Genomic DNA, 18,113 nt, shown 5'->3' with positions numbered 1-18,113 from the left:
TTATATTTGACTTTGGAAGATTATAATTAACATGTGACAAGGTATTATGGTAATTATCAAGTTTCATTGAGGGTAAAGTTGTCATTTTCCATTAAATGAATTTTTAATTCATTTAATCTTAATAAATGACAAATGTATATGAAATTAATTAGAAATTTAAAAAAATCAAGCCTTCTTCAACCTCCATTTTGTAGTACTTTATAAACTAGATTATGATTGAAATCAAGATCAAGCAATAGTAAAGCTAAGGAGAAGCTTAAGGATGAAATGTGAATTACTAAGGAAGGTTTGCAAGCAAAATTCGTATTTATGTTATCGTGTAAACATTAGCTTGCGAGGAGCTAGTGAAGGAGTTAATATGGTAAGACGTGACTCATAAATGTTATGTAACTTTGTTATTCATGCATATACATTCATTTGGTAAGCTAATCGAATTAGTGAATAAGCTAAGGATGCAAACTACTAAATTCGCCTATACTTGTGATCTGAACAGTAAGTTTAGAAAATCACCAGAAATTCTAAAGAAATGATTATAGATTACTTTTATACTGTTAGATTCATATACTAGTCTAGTTTTTTTAAACAAACGACTACTGATTTTAATGAGTATACAAAAAGATGAATTTTTAATCGGATAGGTCAGAAAATAGGACAACAGATTCTGCTCAAAACAACTTCTGAAAGTCAAATTGAACTAGAAGAATTGCCTTATATGGTTAGATTTTTATTCGAGTCTAGTTTCAAGTGGTATGAACATAATAATTTTTAAGTGTGTAGATTAATACAGAGTAATATTTCTTTGAAGGTATTGCAAACTGCTAGAATATAAAACTGTGCTAAATCATGTATTTTAGGACACTCTTATGTTATATGTTATCTTAAAATGTTTGAAATGAGTCAATACTATTATCTTAGCATAATAACTATGATATTTATCATATGATGAAATATGATGTTCATATGTCAAAAAGGAAAGTGAAAAGTGATGTTTCCATGATATATTTATGTTATGTGAAAATGAAATATTTAAGGCATGAACTGCCTAATACACTTTTATACGATAATTTGAAATGTTAGTATATACGAATACTCTTGATAAGTGAATGGTATATGATTCTGACATAAAAGCCCATTGTATGTGTATCTAGACTCGTTGGTACAATTGGCATGCCATGGGTGTCGTGTCTATCGATCGATCATGTTTAGTACCTATGCGTACTCCTAAATTAATGCATACATGCACTCCAGTATTAGAGCATTTGTTGCACTCCTATTTTAGTGCCTTGTTGCATTTCGGCAATAGTGCATTTGTGCACTCCTGTATTAGTACCTTTGAGTACTCATGTGTTAGTACATTCGTGTACTCCTTGCACTATATTTGCAATTATGGTGTTCATGAGGTTTTGACGAATGAACTACCATCCCGATTATTAGTATAGTGATGATGTGTTCTAAAGTACCTATTCTCTTTTATAGTACTTAAAGTGCATATGATCTACGTGGCAGTTTGAATTCATATTGTGCACAATCGTCTGACTTATATACCATGCATTCTCATTTGATATAAATTGGTCTATGATTGGATTGTGTGAAATGTGCAGGTTATGTGTTAAAGAAAATACTTTAAAAAGGTATGTTTTGCATGTCATATATTTTATATGATATCTACAATTTTTATTATTATTATGATGTTTCATATTTTGATATGACTTACTTTATCTTATATAGTTATGGAGTTGCCTCACTAAGTGTATATTAGCGTGTGATAATTTTAACGCGTAGGTAAAAGAAAGTGAGTGGAGTAAGGAGCTGAGCTTGGCTTTAATTATCGAAGATTACTAACCAGTATTAGTAATTACATCGTACTGTTGTTTTGATTTCTAGATGACATGTATACATGTAAAAAGAGTTTGTAATATTTTAATATGGATTTTGATACATGTTATAGTAGAATTATATTTTGTTAGCATAAAGATGGATTTATGTTAGGCAATTTCAGGTATTGTAGAAAACAATATTGAACTACTATGTGGCTACCTAAATCGGATTTGAAAAATATTTTTAAATATTACTTTTTTTTATGCAATTAAATAGTTTTAAAGAAACAAAATTTTCCTGGTTTTAAGTACGAGAAATGTTTTAAAAGACATGTGATATCTCTGACTCGTGTTCGGGGTCGGATACGAGAAAGAGGTGTAACAACAGTAGTACCGACACTCCCTTGATCAGTACCGATACTCTTTTTCCTCAATTACTATATTTTTGTATTTAATGCAGGTAGTACTGATACTCCAAGAACGAGTACCTATACTCAAGGCGTCTGGGTAGCATTTATTGTTGGAAATTTCATCCCAACGGATCTATAAACTCCCAAAACTACCTAAACGACTATAATTGAATTAAGGAGGTATAAAAAAAGACTTCAAATCATATGTAAAGACAAGGGATCAAAAAAACCAAAGAAATCATATAGAGTAAAATATTCAAGTCATCATTCTCAAATATTCTTTTTGTTTTCAAGTACACTTGTGTACTTCTTTGTTTTATTATTTCAAGTGTTCTATTTGTTCTGAATTATGCAAACACATTCCTTCTAAGGGATTTTACAATGTTTGATATTTGTAATTTCTTCTTAAGAAGGGTTGTACACTTGAGACTTTGGGGTATAAGTCTAAGTGTGTTGTAAGGTGACACCTTGTCCTAAAAGGTTTGAAAAAATTAGTGAATTTGTTGAAATCATTAGTGTGAAAGTTAAGGTAGTGGATGTAGTCTTCATTGAATAAGTTGAACCACTTTAAAATTGCTTTTATTAAAATTTTCATTTTCTTGCAAAGCTTTCATCAAACTTTTTTATTGCTAATTAACCCATTCTTGGCCATTTCATTGGTTTGAGTGAATCAACAATAATACTTGTTTAAATCAAATATTTTAGCATTATAAAGTTGGTAAATAAAACATAATATATAACATGGTAAATAAAACATCTTTTCTGTACATAATTGGAAATTATTCATAAATAACTTCACTTAATACAATAATTACTTAATTAGTAAAGACATATTCATACATAAGTGAAAACTATTCATAAACTAATATTTTTTAAAAAAAAACTATTTTTTTCATTCCTCTCTATAATTCGTTTATTACGTCGGATTGGTAAGTCTTCATATTTGTCTTTCGTCTTCTTCTTATTTTTAATTTTCCTACAATTATTTTTATTTTTCACCCCTCTATAATTCGTTTGCTACATTGAATTTGTAAGTCTTTATATCTTCTTCTTCTCAATTTTCATTGAATTTTTCAACTCTTCTTCAGTTTCATTCTTATGCTTATCTTTTGAATATGAGCTTAAATTCCAACCGTCAAAGCTCGAATTCGACAAATACTATCCAACTTGATGCCACAAATTCATTCTTTGATTTTCAAAACTTTCTTCTTTTTTCTTATATAAACACCATCAACTTACTCCTATTTATATTAAAAGAATTCTAATATGTTCGTTGGAGCTTGTCACCTTGATGTGATGAGTTTCACTTGCACTATATGTTATCCAACGATCAAGTAATGACTAAAAATTTTAAATTCAAACAAACTCGTCATTTCCACGTGACGAGTTCCATCGATATTTTTCATATATTTCAAAATAAATAAACATATGTTATTTATTTTAATTAATATATTTTTATGGAACTCGTCACATCGATATGACGACTACTGAAAAATATATTAAAAATTTCGGTCCTATAGGCTAGCAACCCGGGTATATTGAAAATAATATTTGCATTAAACTCGTCATATAGACGTAAGAGTTTGCCCTACACAGTAACAAATATTGTAGAAGGCAAAATAATGTTAAAGTTAGCCTATTGGGCCAAATAAATAATCAACTTGGATTATTGGCCCAATTTTACTTTGTTTTGGTGGTTATATATTCTCTAAAATAATCAATGTTTAATTCATTTTATTATTTTTGTTATGATACAAGGTAAATACATTATGAGGTAAGACATGAACCAAATTTGAGTATTTGTTCAGTGATAGGAGCACGTCGTAATACCCTTGAAGACCCAAGTGTGATCCCTTCCGGCTGTTTTTTTTCGATTCAATTTGTTTTCCTTACATTAGAAGGTCTAGCTAAAAACCAAATATATAAAATGTTGTAAACTATTACCAAGTGGACTTAGCCCAGTAGTTTAGGTGTGCTTCTTAAGGGAGCTCTAGGTTGTTGGGTTAATTGTGCCTGTTAAGGGTGTTCAAATTTAGGTATATTTTGAGTACTCGAAATGTTAAGTATTCAAAATTTTCGAATCACAAAAATTTGGTTCGTGTCTCAGCCCGTAAAAGGCGGGTATTTGTAAACCTGGTTACACGTATTTTTGGGTTTCGTGTACCTAAATAATATTCATTTTTTTTTATTTATATTTTTTTAAAATCCATAAGATCTAATAAAAAATTCACATAAAAAATATAAATTTAAAATTAGAAGTTTATAATACATAATATTTTTTTTACGAAACTGAAAAATAAAATAATAAAAGTCCATGTGCACCGCACTAACTACGCCATTAACGCAACAAAGTGGGAGACAGTTGTTAACATACTACTCGAAAAAAATACAAAACAAAGCTAAAACCGTTTGAATGAACATTCTAGAAAACTAAAAAAAGAAAACCCTGCTGGCCCTTCCTTCTTTCTCTCCAAACCATAATCAGCGATAAAAATGCATGCAGCAAGGGGACTAAACAAGATTGAGCATAAATACCCTGTAACATGACCCTTCTCATTTTCAGTTAAGGGGGATCGATCCACCTTCCGTCCTCGGTAACCTATCGCAGAACCATCGCCGGAACTTCTTCAATTCAGTATCTATCAGCCGTGCCCAAATTAGAATCTACTGCTAATAGGTGTGTCGCTGTGTTGCTCGTTCGTGGAGTGAAGTTGAAGCTGTAAGTACGCAAGGCTCTCGTTCTTTGTCTCGCCTCCCATATCATAGCACTAATCTCTGAAAGATCTGGCCTTGGTGAAGAGAGTTTCTCAATCACAGTTCTCGCATCGCGCTAAAAAAAAACATCGTAGAAACCCATATCAACGGTCATCTCAATTGTATGGATTGTTGCCTTTGCTTCAGCCATGAAGCCTGATGTAATTCTCGAACTCTTCCTTAAATATAATTGATGAACAGAGAATAATTTCCTCCAAATGGCGAACAACAAGGCTCTTGGGATTTGCTGCCCTTACCTCAAAGCAACAGGTAGAATATATACCTTTCTTCAAGTAGTTTAGATTCTGTTTGTTTCTCTATACATAATTGATTTTTCGAAAAAATATATTTTTTTACTTTTCAAGTATGGATGGCAAAAAAAATCAATTTAATATATTTTTAGTCAATTAAATTTTATTTATATTTTTTAAAATTAACTTTCATTAATTTTTCGTAATTTATTTTAGAATTTTTCACTTTAAAGCATTAGACATTAAAAATATTATTATTTTATATATTTCACAGTAATTATTTTAGTATCATTTTAATAAAAATATTAATTATTAAATTATATTTATTAATATTTTTAATAATATAATATATTTGAATATTATAATTACATTATTATAATATATAGTATTGTATTTTTATTTTAATAATATATAATAAATTATTAATAAAATTTATAATATTTTGAATTATTTAATATTTAAATTATAATCCTTTAAATATAATATACTATTTTTATTTTAAAATTATAATTTTTAATATTTTATTAATATTTTATTTTAATAGATAATTAATATAATTAATAATATTAATATTATTTTAATTAATAATTAATGTAAATAATAATATATTAATATTATTTTAATTAATAATTAATATAAATTTTAATAATTTATTTCAATAAATAAAATAATCTTAATATTTTTATTTATAAAAGTATAGATATAATATTTAATAATACTGACATAAATATATTAAATAAAATATTATAATATTTTTAAAATAATAATATTATTTTTAATAAATAATATTATTTATTTTATTTTTTAATATTATAATTACATTATTATAATATATAGTATAGCATTTTTATTTTAATAATATATAATAAATTATTAACAAAAATAATAATATTTATTAATTTTATAAAAATAATATTATTGAATTATTAAATATTTAAATTATACTCCAGATTGTTAACTTTGGTCACTTATGCTTTGCTTGGTTCTCTCTAAAGAAATTGCTATTTTATTTAAACTTGTATATTGTGTGTGTGGACCCTAGGAAAAATGGGGTTAAGTTTTGGATGAACAATGGAATAAAAATTTGGCTTTAATTACTATTTAATTGTTGGAATAATTTTTTTGTCTCTTATTAACTGTTTAAAGACCCTTGTTATAAGTCCTCATTGATTTCTATCCGTTTGAAGTTGTTGGAGAGAGTTTGGAGTAATAAATTTTCGCATTCAATGTAAATATCCACAGAGGTTTCGAAACTACCTAATGGGATTGCGAAATTCTCATTAAAAAATTTAACGTTAGACAGGAGGTTTCAAAACCAGTGAGGGGGGTTTGAAACCATAAGGCCAATTTTAGCTATCGCCTTAAGGGTTTCGAAACCAGTCTCAAAAAATTTAAAAATTAGCCTTGTTTGGTATTGCAAAACTATTTTTAAGACTTTATAAATTCCAAAAATATTTTTTAAATTTAATTTGACATTTTGATTCTTAAAAATTGTTTTTACAAACTTGAATTTTTTAATCGAATACGATAAAATATCAATTTTACAACATATTCAATTTAGTCTTTTGTTATATCAAAAACATTTAATTACATTTATCAATCTTCTCATTTTTTTTATAACAAAACCATTTTGTAAAAATTTGTGAAAAATAAATTTTGACGATGTTAAAATATTTCACAAGTGAAAATTTTCATTTTTCTCCCGTTTGAAAAAGAATTTAAGAGTATATTATTAAAAACATGCAAAAAAAATAAACAAATTTTACTAGAATTTTCTCCCCTTTTTGTTAGATCAAAATCATTTAACTATAAGAGAGATGACAAGATTATAAGATAATGAAAAATAATCTCAAGATAACGAATAATAGCTAAAAAGACCAATGCATTATCTTAAGTAAATATACTAGAAAATATCCAAAATAGTATCAAATAAAAAATATCCATCATAAAATATAAAAGTTTCCTAAAAAATCCAATAAACTATGCAAATGATCATTCCTCAATATCTGGATGAGAAGAGGAAGATGGACCCGAAGGAGAAAATGATCCCAGAAAGCGAGCCTCTAAAGCATAAATACGAGCTCCCATGGCATCAAAGCGGCTATCGACATGATTAAGAACCTCATCAAAATGAGTGACCATGTAGTCGTGAAGAGAGTCTAAGGTGACAGGAGGATGAGGAAGAACAACATGAGCGGGTGCATCGACTCCATGAACAACGATCATCAACCAGAGGAGCGTCATCATGATTTTTCATCTAATTTCCATTTTTAAATTTAAACCTCATTTTCTGATGCATAATCAAGCTTGCTCGAAAGGGGCACGAGAGGATTAAAGGAAGTATTAATTGAATTGGTACAAAAAATGTGATTGAGAACACATGCATAAGGTAATGAGACTGTAGAATTGGGTCCTTTGGCTAAGATGATTTTGGTAATTTTTGGACATTCTTTAATGTGAAAGTGATGAAATCGCCAATAGTCCAAGTGGTGCATACGGGTTGTGTAATCACCCGAAGGGCGAAGGAACCAAGTAATTAAAAGTTGTAGAAAGACGTTCCTCAAAGACAAGAAATGTGGGATTATCACTAAGAATCACTTCGAAAGTAATGGATTCTTCCTCATGAAAAGAGTCATCAAAAGGAATTCATGAATCCCTAGCTATGGATTTGGGAGTAAGCTCAAGTTCAACACCCATAAGGAAAGATGAAATGCCAAAAATCCTATCAGAATGTAGTTCCCTAAGAAATGAGGCATTAAAAAAATTCTTGAACAAGTTGAGTATGAATTGAAGGCTCATTCGAGATAAAAGGAATCCAGTGGAAATCCAGAAGGGTACGATAAAAACTTAATTCATATTCATCTGAACTAAGAAAATTGAAATCAAAATTACGTTCGAGACGAATGGGATGAGTGATATAGTGTTCGAGGTAACGGGAGGAGCTTTAAGATTAAGAAAACATCAGCTTTCTAAAGTTTGAGAATTGGAAGCTTGACCTGTCCTAGGACGTTTGGTAGGAAGTTTAGGTGCCATTAGAGGTGAGAAAAATAGGTGTTTTAAAAAGAAATTTTGTTTGGGATTTTTTTAAGAACACTTGGTGGGCAAGGTTAAATTTTGGGTTTATAAGGGAAATGGATAAATGGGTAAACCTCCTGCATAAAAAACTCATATATATGATTCCAAATATCAACCCAATTTCAGCATTAGAAACAATTTTCGTACAAATTAAAAAATTCAAAACCCTAACTAAGAAATTCTTGAATAAAACTTGAAATTTGATGAAAAGAACAAGTTCAATATGGTTTGAAAGAATTTTAGTTATGAATTTAATAAGAATTTTGAAGAAACATCATGTAAAAATTGAAAATTTGCTTGGGTTTCAATGAATTACCATTGAAATCAACAAAAGAAGAAGCAAGGGAGATGAACGGAGACGACGAGAGTGGGCGACGGTGACCAAAGATCAAACCGAAACTTCCTTGGTACGGTGGACGAATGATTTGGGCAAATGGTTTTGGGAAAGGTTCGAACGATGGGAAAAAATGAGGAATTAGGGGTTGTAGGGATTTAAAGTATAAAACCCCTGAAATTTTAAATGGGTTTTGAAACCATAAGCCCGAGAAAAGTATTTTGCCTTACTGGTTTCAAAACCACAATATGGGGGTTTCGAAACCACTACTCTTGAAAATAAATATGAGGAATATATGGATTTTAGAATCATGCTAAAATATGATTAAAAAAGTATGACATGGATTCAAGAAAATTTTCTAAAGATATTATTATTAATTCTTTTATTTTGGCATACTTAATCGATTTGAGATGTTCAAAATTTGTCTAAAAGGTTATAAATGACATGCATATCTCCACCTTAATTTTTGCATTAGATAACCTTATAAAATCACTCAAGCATGTACAATAATCAATTTAAGCCAAAAATTCATTTAAAAAATTCATTTAAAATCTTTCTTTATCTAAAAGCTTGGTAAAAATATTATCTATTTGAAGAAAAGTATCAACATATTCTAGAACTACTTCTTTAATGACAAGATCTCTTGTGAAATGATGCCTAATTTCAATGTGTTCAGTTTTAGAGTGTTGGATGGGATTCCTAGTTAGATAAATTGCACTAGTATTGTCACACTTAATTGAAATGGTACCAACATCAATTCCATAGTGTAAAAGTTGTTGTTTCATTCATAAAACTTGTGCACAACAACTACCGGTCGAATGTATTATGCCTTAGTGATTGATAATGCAACACTATTTTGTTTCTTTGAAAACCATGAAATTAACATATTTCCTAGGAATTGACATGTACTGGAGGTATTTTTCTATCCAATTTCCAACCTCCAAACTCTACTTCTAAGAAAGCATGCAAGCTAAAGTTTAACTCTCTAGGATACTAATGTCCTAAACTATGAGTGTCTCTAAGGTATCTAAAGATCCTCTTAATGGCATATAAATGAGATTCCTTAGGACAAGATTGATATCTAGCACATAAGCAAACACTAAACATAATATCTGGTATACTTGCGTAAGACAAAACAAAGAACCAATAATTGACCTATATAATTTAACATATACATATTTACCTTCTTCATATTTGTCAAGCCTTGTTGAAGTACTCTTGGGAGTGGCTTGAGGTTTGACATTCTCCAAGCCATACTTCTTGAGCACGTCCCTTATGTATTAGCTTGATTGATGAAAATAACATCCTTCATTTACTTGATTTGTAGTCCCAAGAAAAATGAGAGCTCATGCTCATCTCAAATTCACCTTGCATCAACCTAGAGAATTCTTGGCAAAGAATATTATTAATAGCACCAAATATAATATCATCAACATAAATTTGTACTACTAACATGTCATTATGTTTTCTTTTAATAAAAAGTGTAGTATCAACCTTCCCTTTAGGGAAAAACCTTTTTCAACTACAAAGTTTGATAATTTTTCATGCCAAGATATAAGATCTTGTTTCAAACCATATAAAACTTTTGAAAATTTGAAAACATGGTTTAGAAATTTTGAATCTTCAAAACCGGGATGTTGTTCAACATAAACTTCTTCATTAGTAAAGCTATTTAAAAAAACACTTTTAACATCTATTTGATAAAGCTTAAAATTATTAAAACATGCAAAAACAAGTAATAATCTAATGGCTTCCATTCTAGCTACTGATGCTACGATAAATGATACAACAATCATGCAAGTATACATATTGTATTCAAGTATTAAAGTGGATACACAAAGTGTATCGGATGTCAAACCCATAGACAGTGTTTGTCACAAAAAAGTTGTTGTTGGCAAAAAGAAAAGAAAAGTAATGTGTATTTAAGTAGGTAACAAAAAGATAGCAAAGTACTAAAAATATAATGATAAAAATAGGGGAATGCTATAGAGAGCAGTGGAGCAGTTAGACCAATGGACCAAATACTATTGTTGTTATCTGGTAGCTAACAGTACGATTATGTTGTGAAAATACTGTTATGAGTCATGCAACAATTAGCACATTAATTCTCCTTCAAGAATTAAACACTTAACCAATCATAATGAACTTTCATTAAAATAATCGATCAAACAATTAATAAAGCAAAGGCTATCGACAACATACATCTACATATGTTTAACTTTACTTTCGTAAACACCAATGCTAAAACTAAAGTAGCATGAAATCTCAACAATTTATATTTCTAAAAAAAATTAAGATCAGCAAACATAAGGATGAATCCATCTCTAAAAACATCCATTAAAAGAACTTAACTTATAAAAATATTATTCAAAGAAAAAATCATAAAGTAGGCATTTCATCGAATACCTCATGTTCAAACCCAAATAACAACGTAAAATTAAATAATTCAAACTTAGAAAAGTTTTCCCTTTTTCAATGAAAGAATTCTAAGAAAAGCTTGAATCTCGATCGATCGCCATGTTACTGGTACACTCCCCGATGAATGACTTAGGCGGCCATGTTGATGGTAGGAAAAAAAGGAAGCTATGGTTTTCCTAGGTGGGAAAAGTGTGTAGAAAATATTATATTTATAGCCCATCAAAGCAAACTTTCCACCAATAGAAAAACCCCTTTTTTAATGATAATTCATTTTTAAATTCAAATTCCAACCTTTAATCCTGCATCTTTATCACTTCCTAATATTTCTCCAACCGCCATGTGACTGAGCAATGCTTCAGAATTGTCTTAGCAATCTAGTCCAACATGACATATAACAACGGCTACAACATTAACAATGTCACATCATCAATATATCAATTTACAGTAAAAACATCAAAATCAGCCCAAGTACCAATAATTTTCTCCCAATATGAAAATGATGTAAAATATGCTAAAAAATCTAAATATGATCCTAAAAATGCTAGAGTGCAAACTTAACGTAAGTAAAAATGATCTAAAATATAATTCTTTTGAAGAGTTATCACATGCAAACCTAAGTGTTTGCTTGTCCTCAAGCAATGCATGAAAACAACTTTCTCACGACAATTAGACATCATCACTCTTACACTTGATTTGCACCTGTCACCTCAGACCCTTAGCAATTTTATGCCAATCACCTTCAAACCTCAAGACAACAAGAAATCAACTCAAATCAACATATTATGCTCGTGTATATGTGTTCTCTTAGTCTAGAAGGTTCACCACCATAGGTATTTGCAGAGAATATCATAATTATCAAAGTAATTAATAAAGCAAAATATGTCCCAACAATTACTATTTAGTTTAACTAGAGCTTTAGCTCATCACAAATACTTGCCAGTACTTGAGCAGTAAGATGTTGTCAACAACGAACCTCCTAGCCTTTTAGGTAGAGTCATTCCATGAAGACTTTCATTCACTCATGTTATTCATAACTATATTTCCTACTTAGTATTCACTAAGTGCACCAAACTTGCCTTAGCAACAGAGTGTTCTAGAGCTAAAAAAATTGTTGTGACAATTTATTCGGCAGAGCCAGTTTGGCACCTCTACCAATTCACACAAAACTTAACAAGATATATTTTTTTTGGGTTCTTTTTTCATTTTTTAAACATGAAAGATAACTAAATATTCTCCAAAATACCTATAGGTGAACCAAGCACGACATTCGGTAAATAAGTATAGCATCATAAGAATCATTAAGGCAATCTCAAATTATCTCTTAATCTTAAGATTATTGGCATTAAAATGCTATCGACAATTATCTCATTATAGGTAAGTGCAAAATCTCAGCAATTGTTTATCTATCTAAATGTCATGAAAATTAAATGCCATGGAAAACTTGAATGAACAACACAAACACTACAAAACACAAAACATGACATAACAAATGCAATATGACAAAATGAACGACCCCCCAAATCTGAGATATGCATTATCCTCAATGTATGCAAACAAAGAGAATAATAAAATAAAATAAAATAAAACAAGGGAAAAGGGACGGTAATACTCCCCTAGTGTTAGTAAAGATGTTGTGTGGCAATGACTGTGTGGATGCATTACGAATGCTATGTAGCGATGCAATATGGAATTTAAAAGGGTACTGGTAGAAATGGTGGTTTGTAACTCCAACTGATGATGTGAAGCAAAGACAATATACGATGAACGATGGTGTGACGATCGATGTAGAAACCTGGCCTAAAAAAGAAAATATCAAGAAAAAGAAAAATTATTAAATAAAACTAAAAAATCTAATCTAATCACATAATTTACTTATTGAAAGCATGTAGAAAATATGATTTCACATAGTGAAATGGAAGGTTGTGGTAACTTCGTTTGGATCCCAATAAAATAATTCTCTTTTATGTTTGTCGATAGTTGTTGTGGCATCATCACAATTCCCTAGGTCCTTTGTGCTTGTGGGATCGAAACATTGTACACAACAAATCTCTTGCTTTTCGGAATCAGTCATGAAGGGCACTTCTTCATTGAAACTATAGAGATGCTGCAGCTTCACAAGGTGAATTTTCATATGAGAACCTTTATCGTCAAAGCCTTGCGAAACCTTCCTTGTTGCCTTCGATGTTGCTTGTCATTCTGCACCATGATAGCATTTGCAATTTTCCTTAGGTGCTCATGTTGCGACTCTATAGTCGGTATTAAAGGTGTGGAGTTACAACTGATACCAAGGTAGAAGCATCGGTTCCCCTCGTTTGACTTAGTCTCTTTATGATCTGAGTCATCTAATTCTTTTATTGATGCGACATCAGGAGTATCAATCTCAATGTTGTAACATTTGTCCATATGTTCCTACAAAATTTCATTAATGATGTTAATTGAATGACATTCAACATTATCATCATTCATAAAAGGATTTAAAACATTAAATGTAATGCGTTCGTCATTAAGACGCATTGTAAGTTCTCCATTTTTAACATTGATTATTACTTTGCTTGTAGCAAGGAATAGTCTGTTGAGTATGATTGACACTTCTTTGTTAGCTACATAATCTAGAACAATAAAATATGTAGGAAAAATAAATTTATCCACTTGGATCAACACGTTGTCTATTATGCCCTCAAGGTAAACAATGGATCGATCAACAAGTTAAAGTGTCACAACAGTATGTTAAACCTCACCAATGCCAAGTTTCCTGAAAATAGATAGAGACATTAAATAAATGTTGAAACCTAAATAATTCAATGCTCTACCTACAAATTGATTACAAATAACACAAGGGATAGTAAAACTCCCTGGATCCTTTAATTTTGGCACTACATCCTTCAATGAGTGCAACAATTTTGAATTCACTAAGCATTTGCTTCTTCGAGAGTACCTCCTTCATGAACTTGATGTCACTACAGTAAAATTGTTCTGTAGCAGCGCTTTTAGCAGCGTTTGGAAAGTAATCGCCGCAAACTTTAAACATATAGCGGCGTTTACAATCTAAAAGCCATAAAATGATACTTTAGCGGCGTTTTTTAAACAAATGCCGCAATAGAGTAGTACTTTAGCGATATTTTTATATAAACGTCGCAATAGGTACATATGTAGTGGCATTGTTTTCCACAAACACCACAACAGAGTATTACTTTAGCGGCGTTTTTATACAAACTCCGCAATAGGTCCATCTATAGTGGCATTTTTTTCGACAAACGCTACAACAAATTAGTACTTTAGCTGCGTTTTTAAAAAATGCCACAATAGGGTTCACCTATAGTGAATTTTTTTTCTTCCAATAAACGATGCAATATATTATAACTTTAGCGGCGTTTTTTGTAAAAACGCCGCAAATACATGTACTTTAGCAGCGTTTTTTTAGAAAACGCCGCTATAAAATGATAAATGGTGGCGTTTATATCAACAAACACCGTAATATTTGATAATTTTAATTGTTCAAATCCCTTTCCCCTTTTCCATCTATTCCCACAATCCCCTTTTCCTCTTGCCCATCTCCGCCGAACATAACATTTGCTATTCACTTATGAAAACCTTTTTTTCTCACCATTAGATCTATTTTTTCAAATCCCTTTTCCCTTTTTTTCATCTTTTCCATCCACACAAAACTAGTGCTGCTCATCGCCGGTCGAAGCTGTCGAGGCCTCCAACGTGTCGCCATCAACGCTTAACTCTCTGATTTGAGGTGCGAATAGTATCTGCTATTCACTTATGAAAACCCTTTTTTCTGGCCATTAGATCTATTTTTTCAAGCTTTTGCGTTTGAATTGTTTGGAGGAAAACTCTAATCTATCGACTGGTTTTATCTATTTTTTCTGGGTTTCTAAATCCTACGGTTTCGAATCTATAGCTTGTGCTTTGATAATGTGGATTTTATGGTCTGGTTTTGTATCTATGGGATTAGATGAACTGTATATGTTCTTGATTCTTCTATCAAACCTCACTAATATCACTTAGATCATTGATAATTAAACCTTCATTTCTTGTTGAGAAAATGACTTTTGTTTTTGGGTTGATTCAAACATTGAGTTTTTCCTTTGCGCAGAGGCTTGGGGGTGTTAAGAATTATTCAGTGTTAAGAAACGATCAGTTGAGAATTAAAGGAGTTAACGATGTGATTGTTGTTGCCTCTAGTAAAGGTGGTGTTGGCAAGTCTATCACTGCTGGTAATCTATTCTTTTTTCATGTTCATGGGTTAGGAATACCATTTTTCCAGGGATTTCTTTCACTCATGTTGGTTTATTTGCAATATTTGCAGTTAATTTGGCGGTTTCATTAGCTAACAGGTGTGGATTGAAGGTAGGAGTGCTTGATGCAGATGTGTTTGGACCATCTGTTCCAATCATGATGAACATCCACCAAAAGCCAGAAGTTAATAAAGGTAATATTTCTTTCTTCCAGGAGATGATATTTCTTCAGTCAATGGAAAAAAATGTGAAAGTGTTCTATTAGTATATTGATTAATTATCCATTAGTACAACACTTGTTTTGGAGAATAAGTTCATCTTCCTGAAATTGTCTTTTGCTATGCCTTTGTGATGCAGAGAGATCCGAGACAGATGATGTTGAGCTGTCAGATTGCACCTTGATGGCACTGAGATATCATGAGTTGGCAGATCAGCGCAAAGGCGGGAATTGATTGTGATATGTTCCTCATTGGGGCTGTTTTGAGTGTGCTTCAGTCTTTTGGCAATAACTTTGGCTACGGGTGTCAAAATCACGCATAAGACCCTAATCCAGAAAGCTCTTTTCGACACGCACGCTGTCCACATGAGCTATTCTCTATGTGGCCTTTTTTTCGACCTCAAATTCTACGGGTTTCCCTTCCGAATCACTAGATTTAGATATTTTTTACTATTTATGGTAATATTTCGATTGTCAATTAGGAAGTCATTATAAATCCGATTTCGACCGGATTTTTTGCATATTGCTTATTTTATTTTGAATTTCAATTTAGAGTGATTTTCGGGATTTTGCTATTTTTAGGTAAAATTCCGATAAACAAGATTTTTGGCTATAACAGTCCGGCTTGTGGATTGATTTTGGATAGTTTTTGATTTTTTAATATTTTATTAAACTCTAGAGACTTTTTCTCTGGTTTTTGGGCGAATTTTCTCTTGTGAATCACCTGTTGGAACTAGCCTACAGGATAATCGTTATTCTGTCTGGCGTCACTTTGCCCTTTTATCAATATCATTTGTTGTTTAGTAAACATCCTTTTCCAAATTTCCCAAGAAACTCTTTCTCGAAACTTACATACAGATATGAAGATGATTCCTATTGAGAATTATGGAGTGAAGTGTATGTCAATGGGATTTCTGGTGGATAAGGATGCGCCAATCGTGTGGAGAGGACCCATGGTATTCTAACTTATATAGGTTGTCTTATTTTTCTTTCATTCATTCTGGAATGCACATCTCTTTATAGCTTCAAATCCAGTTATCTGTATATTACACCGTAAATCAGCAGAGCAGAGAAAAATAACATGTCACCGACATCTTTGATTCAAATCCAACCTTAGTTGAGTCGACTTCCCTGTTTTATATAATCTAGATATTTTGTTATAATTCGCCATTGCTTCTTTTGAGAGTTTGTCCTGCAAATTGAAATTCACATATCTTTATAACAATTGCACTCATTGAGCTTAAGAATATTGCATGCTAAACTATTTTAGGTGTTTCTATATTTTTTATTTACATAGTATTTTATGATAGCCTATGTTCATTTCAGGTGATGAGTGCTCTTTTTAGAGTCAAGTTGTGTGTTTTATTTACATGTTTTCAAATTTGTGTGTTTTAACTCTTTTTAGAGTCAAGTTTCAAGTTCTTCTTTTGGGTAATGATAATTCTAATTTAGTCTTTTATAAGAGTAATCAATTGAGTCAAGTTTGTTTATCATTAACGGTTGAATAGAGCAACTCGTGAGCCTAACATGGATTTTGGACTCTGGACTTTTATTATTTTATTTGATATGGATGTATACATATGATTTGGTTCATTTTATCTGTTTCCAAACTCGAGCTCGAGTCATGTTTCAAATTCCCTACTTGAGTAATGTTAATACTAATCAAGTCGTGTGTAGCTTGACTGGTTTTTTAAGCTGAGCTCGAGGATGAAATGTATACACTCTTTTCTTGTATGCATTTTTAAATATGACAAATCTGATAAAGCAGATTACGATTTGGTTGATATCTCAAGGCTCATCTTTAGTTATGTCAGCGGCATTCCTAATTTAGAGGTGAGGAACTTCTCATGAAAGCTGCTGGTAATTTCCTTCAGGCTGATTCTATGCAACGCATGCAGTTTTGCTTGTGTGTTAAAATGGAAAGTTTGATTGTGTTTATGGCACCCGGAACACTAATAGCATTGTTCCAACAGTGTTATTGATGTCTTTTGTTGCTAACCAATTTGATCCCTTGTTGGTTGATGTGGTTTAGGGGGAAAACAACACTAATCAGCTGAATCAAGACTGAAAAAAGGAGAGTAGAAAGTTGGAACTCTGGAAAAATGTAGGGTTGTAGAAACCCTCTAGTTTCTCTCTATTTAAACCTCAAAAATAACTTATACTCCTACCCCTATATTTATATGTCAAATAATTATTAAATAAGATTGAGATAAACAAATAACATAATAGTAAAGCTCCTGCGTAATTGGTGACAATATAATTTCACGAGATTGTCTCCATTTCAAGTAGTGAATCCGATTCTGTGAAACTAGCTAGACAGCCAATTAGTTGGAACAGCCTTGAGATAAACTGGTAAAACTAAAGATAGATCTTGAGCTGTGCAATCAATGGTTTTTCTTTTTAGTATCTAATGTTCATTTCTGGAAGCAATGCCTCCTTTACTTTTAATTGATAAATTTGAGATTTCTGAGGTGGCATGCCAGTTTCTTGTTCATGCTTAAACTATTTATATGCATCCTGATTGTAAGCAATCTTGCTTGTGAATTATTTTTGCCACTTGCCTGCAAGTTCTTTTACTTATTTGGGAGTTGAA

General features: G+C 31.1%; 1 protein-coding gene across 1 annotated transcript; it reads left to right on the top strand.

Moving 5' to 3' along the window:
* Positions 1–15,110: 15,110 nt before the first annotated feature.
* Positions 15,111–16,915, top strand: LOC120158981 (iron-sulfur protein NUBPL-like). Its single transcript, XM_039169692.1, has 4 exons — positions 15,111–15,282; positions 15,375–15,497; positions 16,379–16,476; positions 16,847–16,915. Exons 1-4 carry the CDS (start codon positions 15,111–15,113, stop codon positions 16,913–16,915), a joined length of 462 nt encoding a protein of 153 aa, XP_039025623.1.
* The last annotated feature ends 1,198 nt before the right edge of the window (positions 16,916–18,113 follow it).

This window comes from Hibiscus syriacus, unplaced genomic scaffold, assembly GCF_006381635.1.
Source record: "Hibiscus syriacus cultivar Baekdansim isolate YM2019G1 unplaced genomic scaffold, ASM638163v2 tig00111338_pilon, whole genome shotgun sequence".
Classification (NCBI taxonomy): Eukaryota; Viridiplantae; Streptophyta; class Magnoliopsida; order Malvales; family Malvaceae; genus Hibiscus; species Hibiscus syriacus.
The sequence above is the reverse complement of the archived record's forward strand: the minus strand, read 5'-3'. Positions and strand labels throughout refer to the sequence as shown.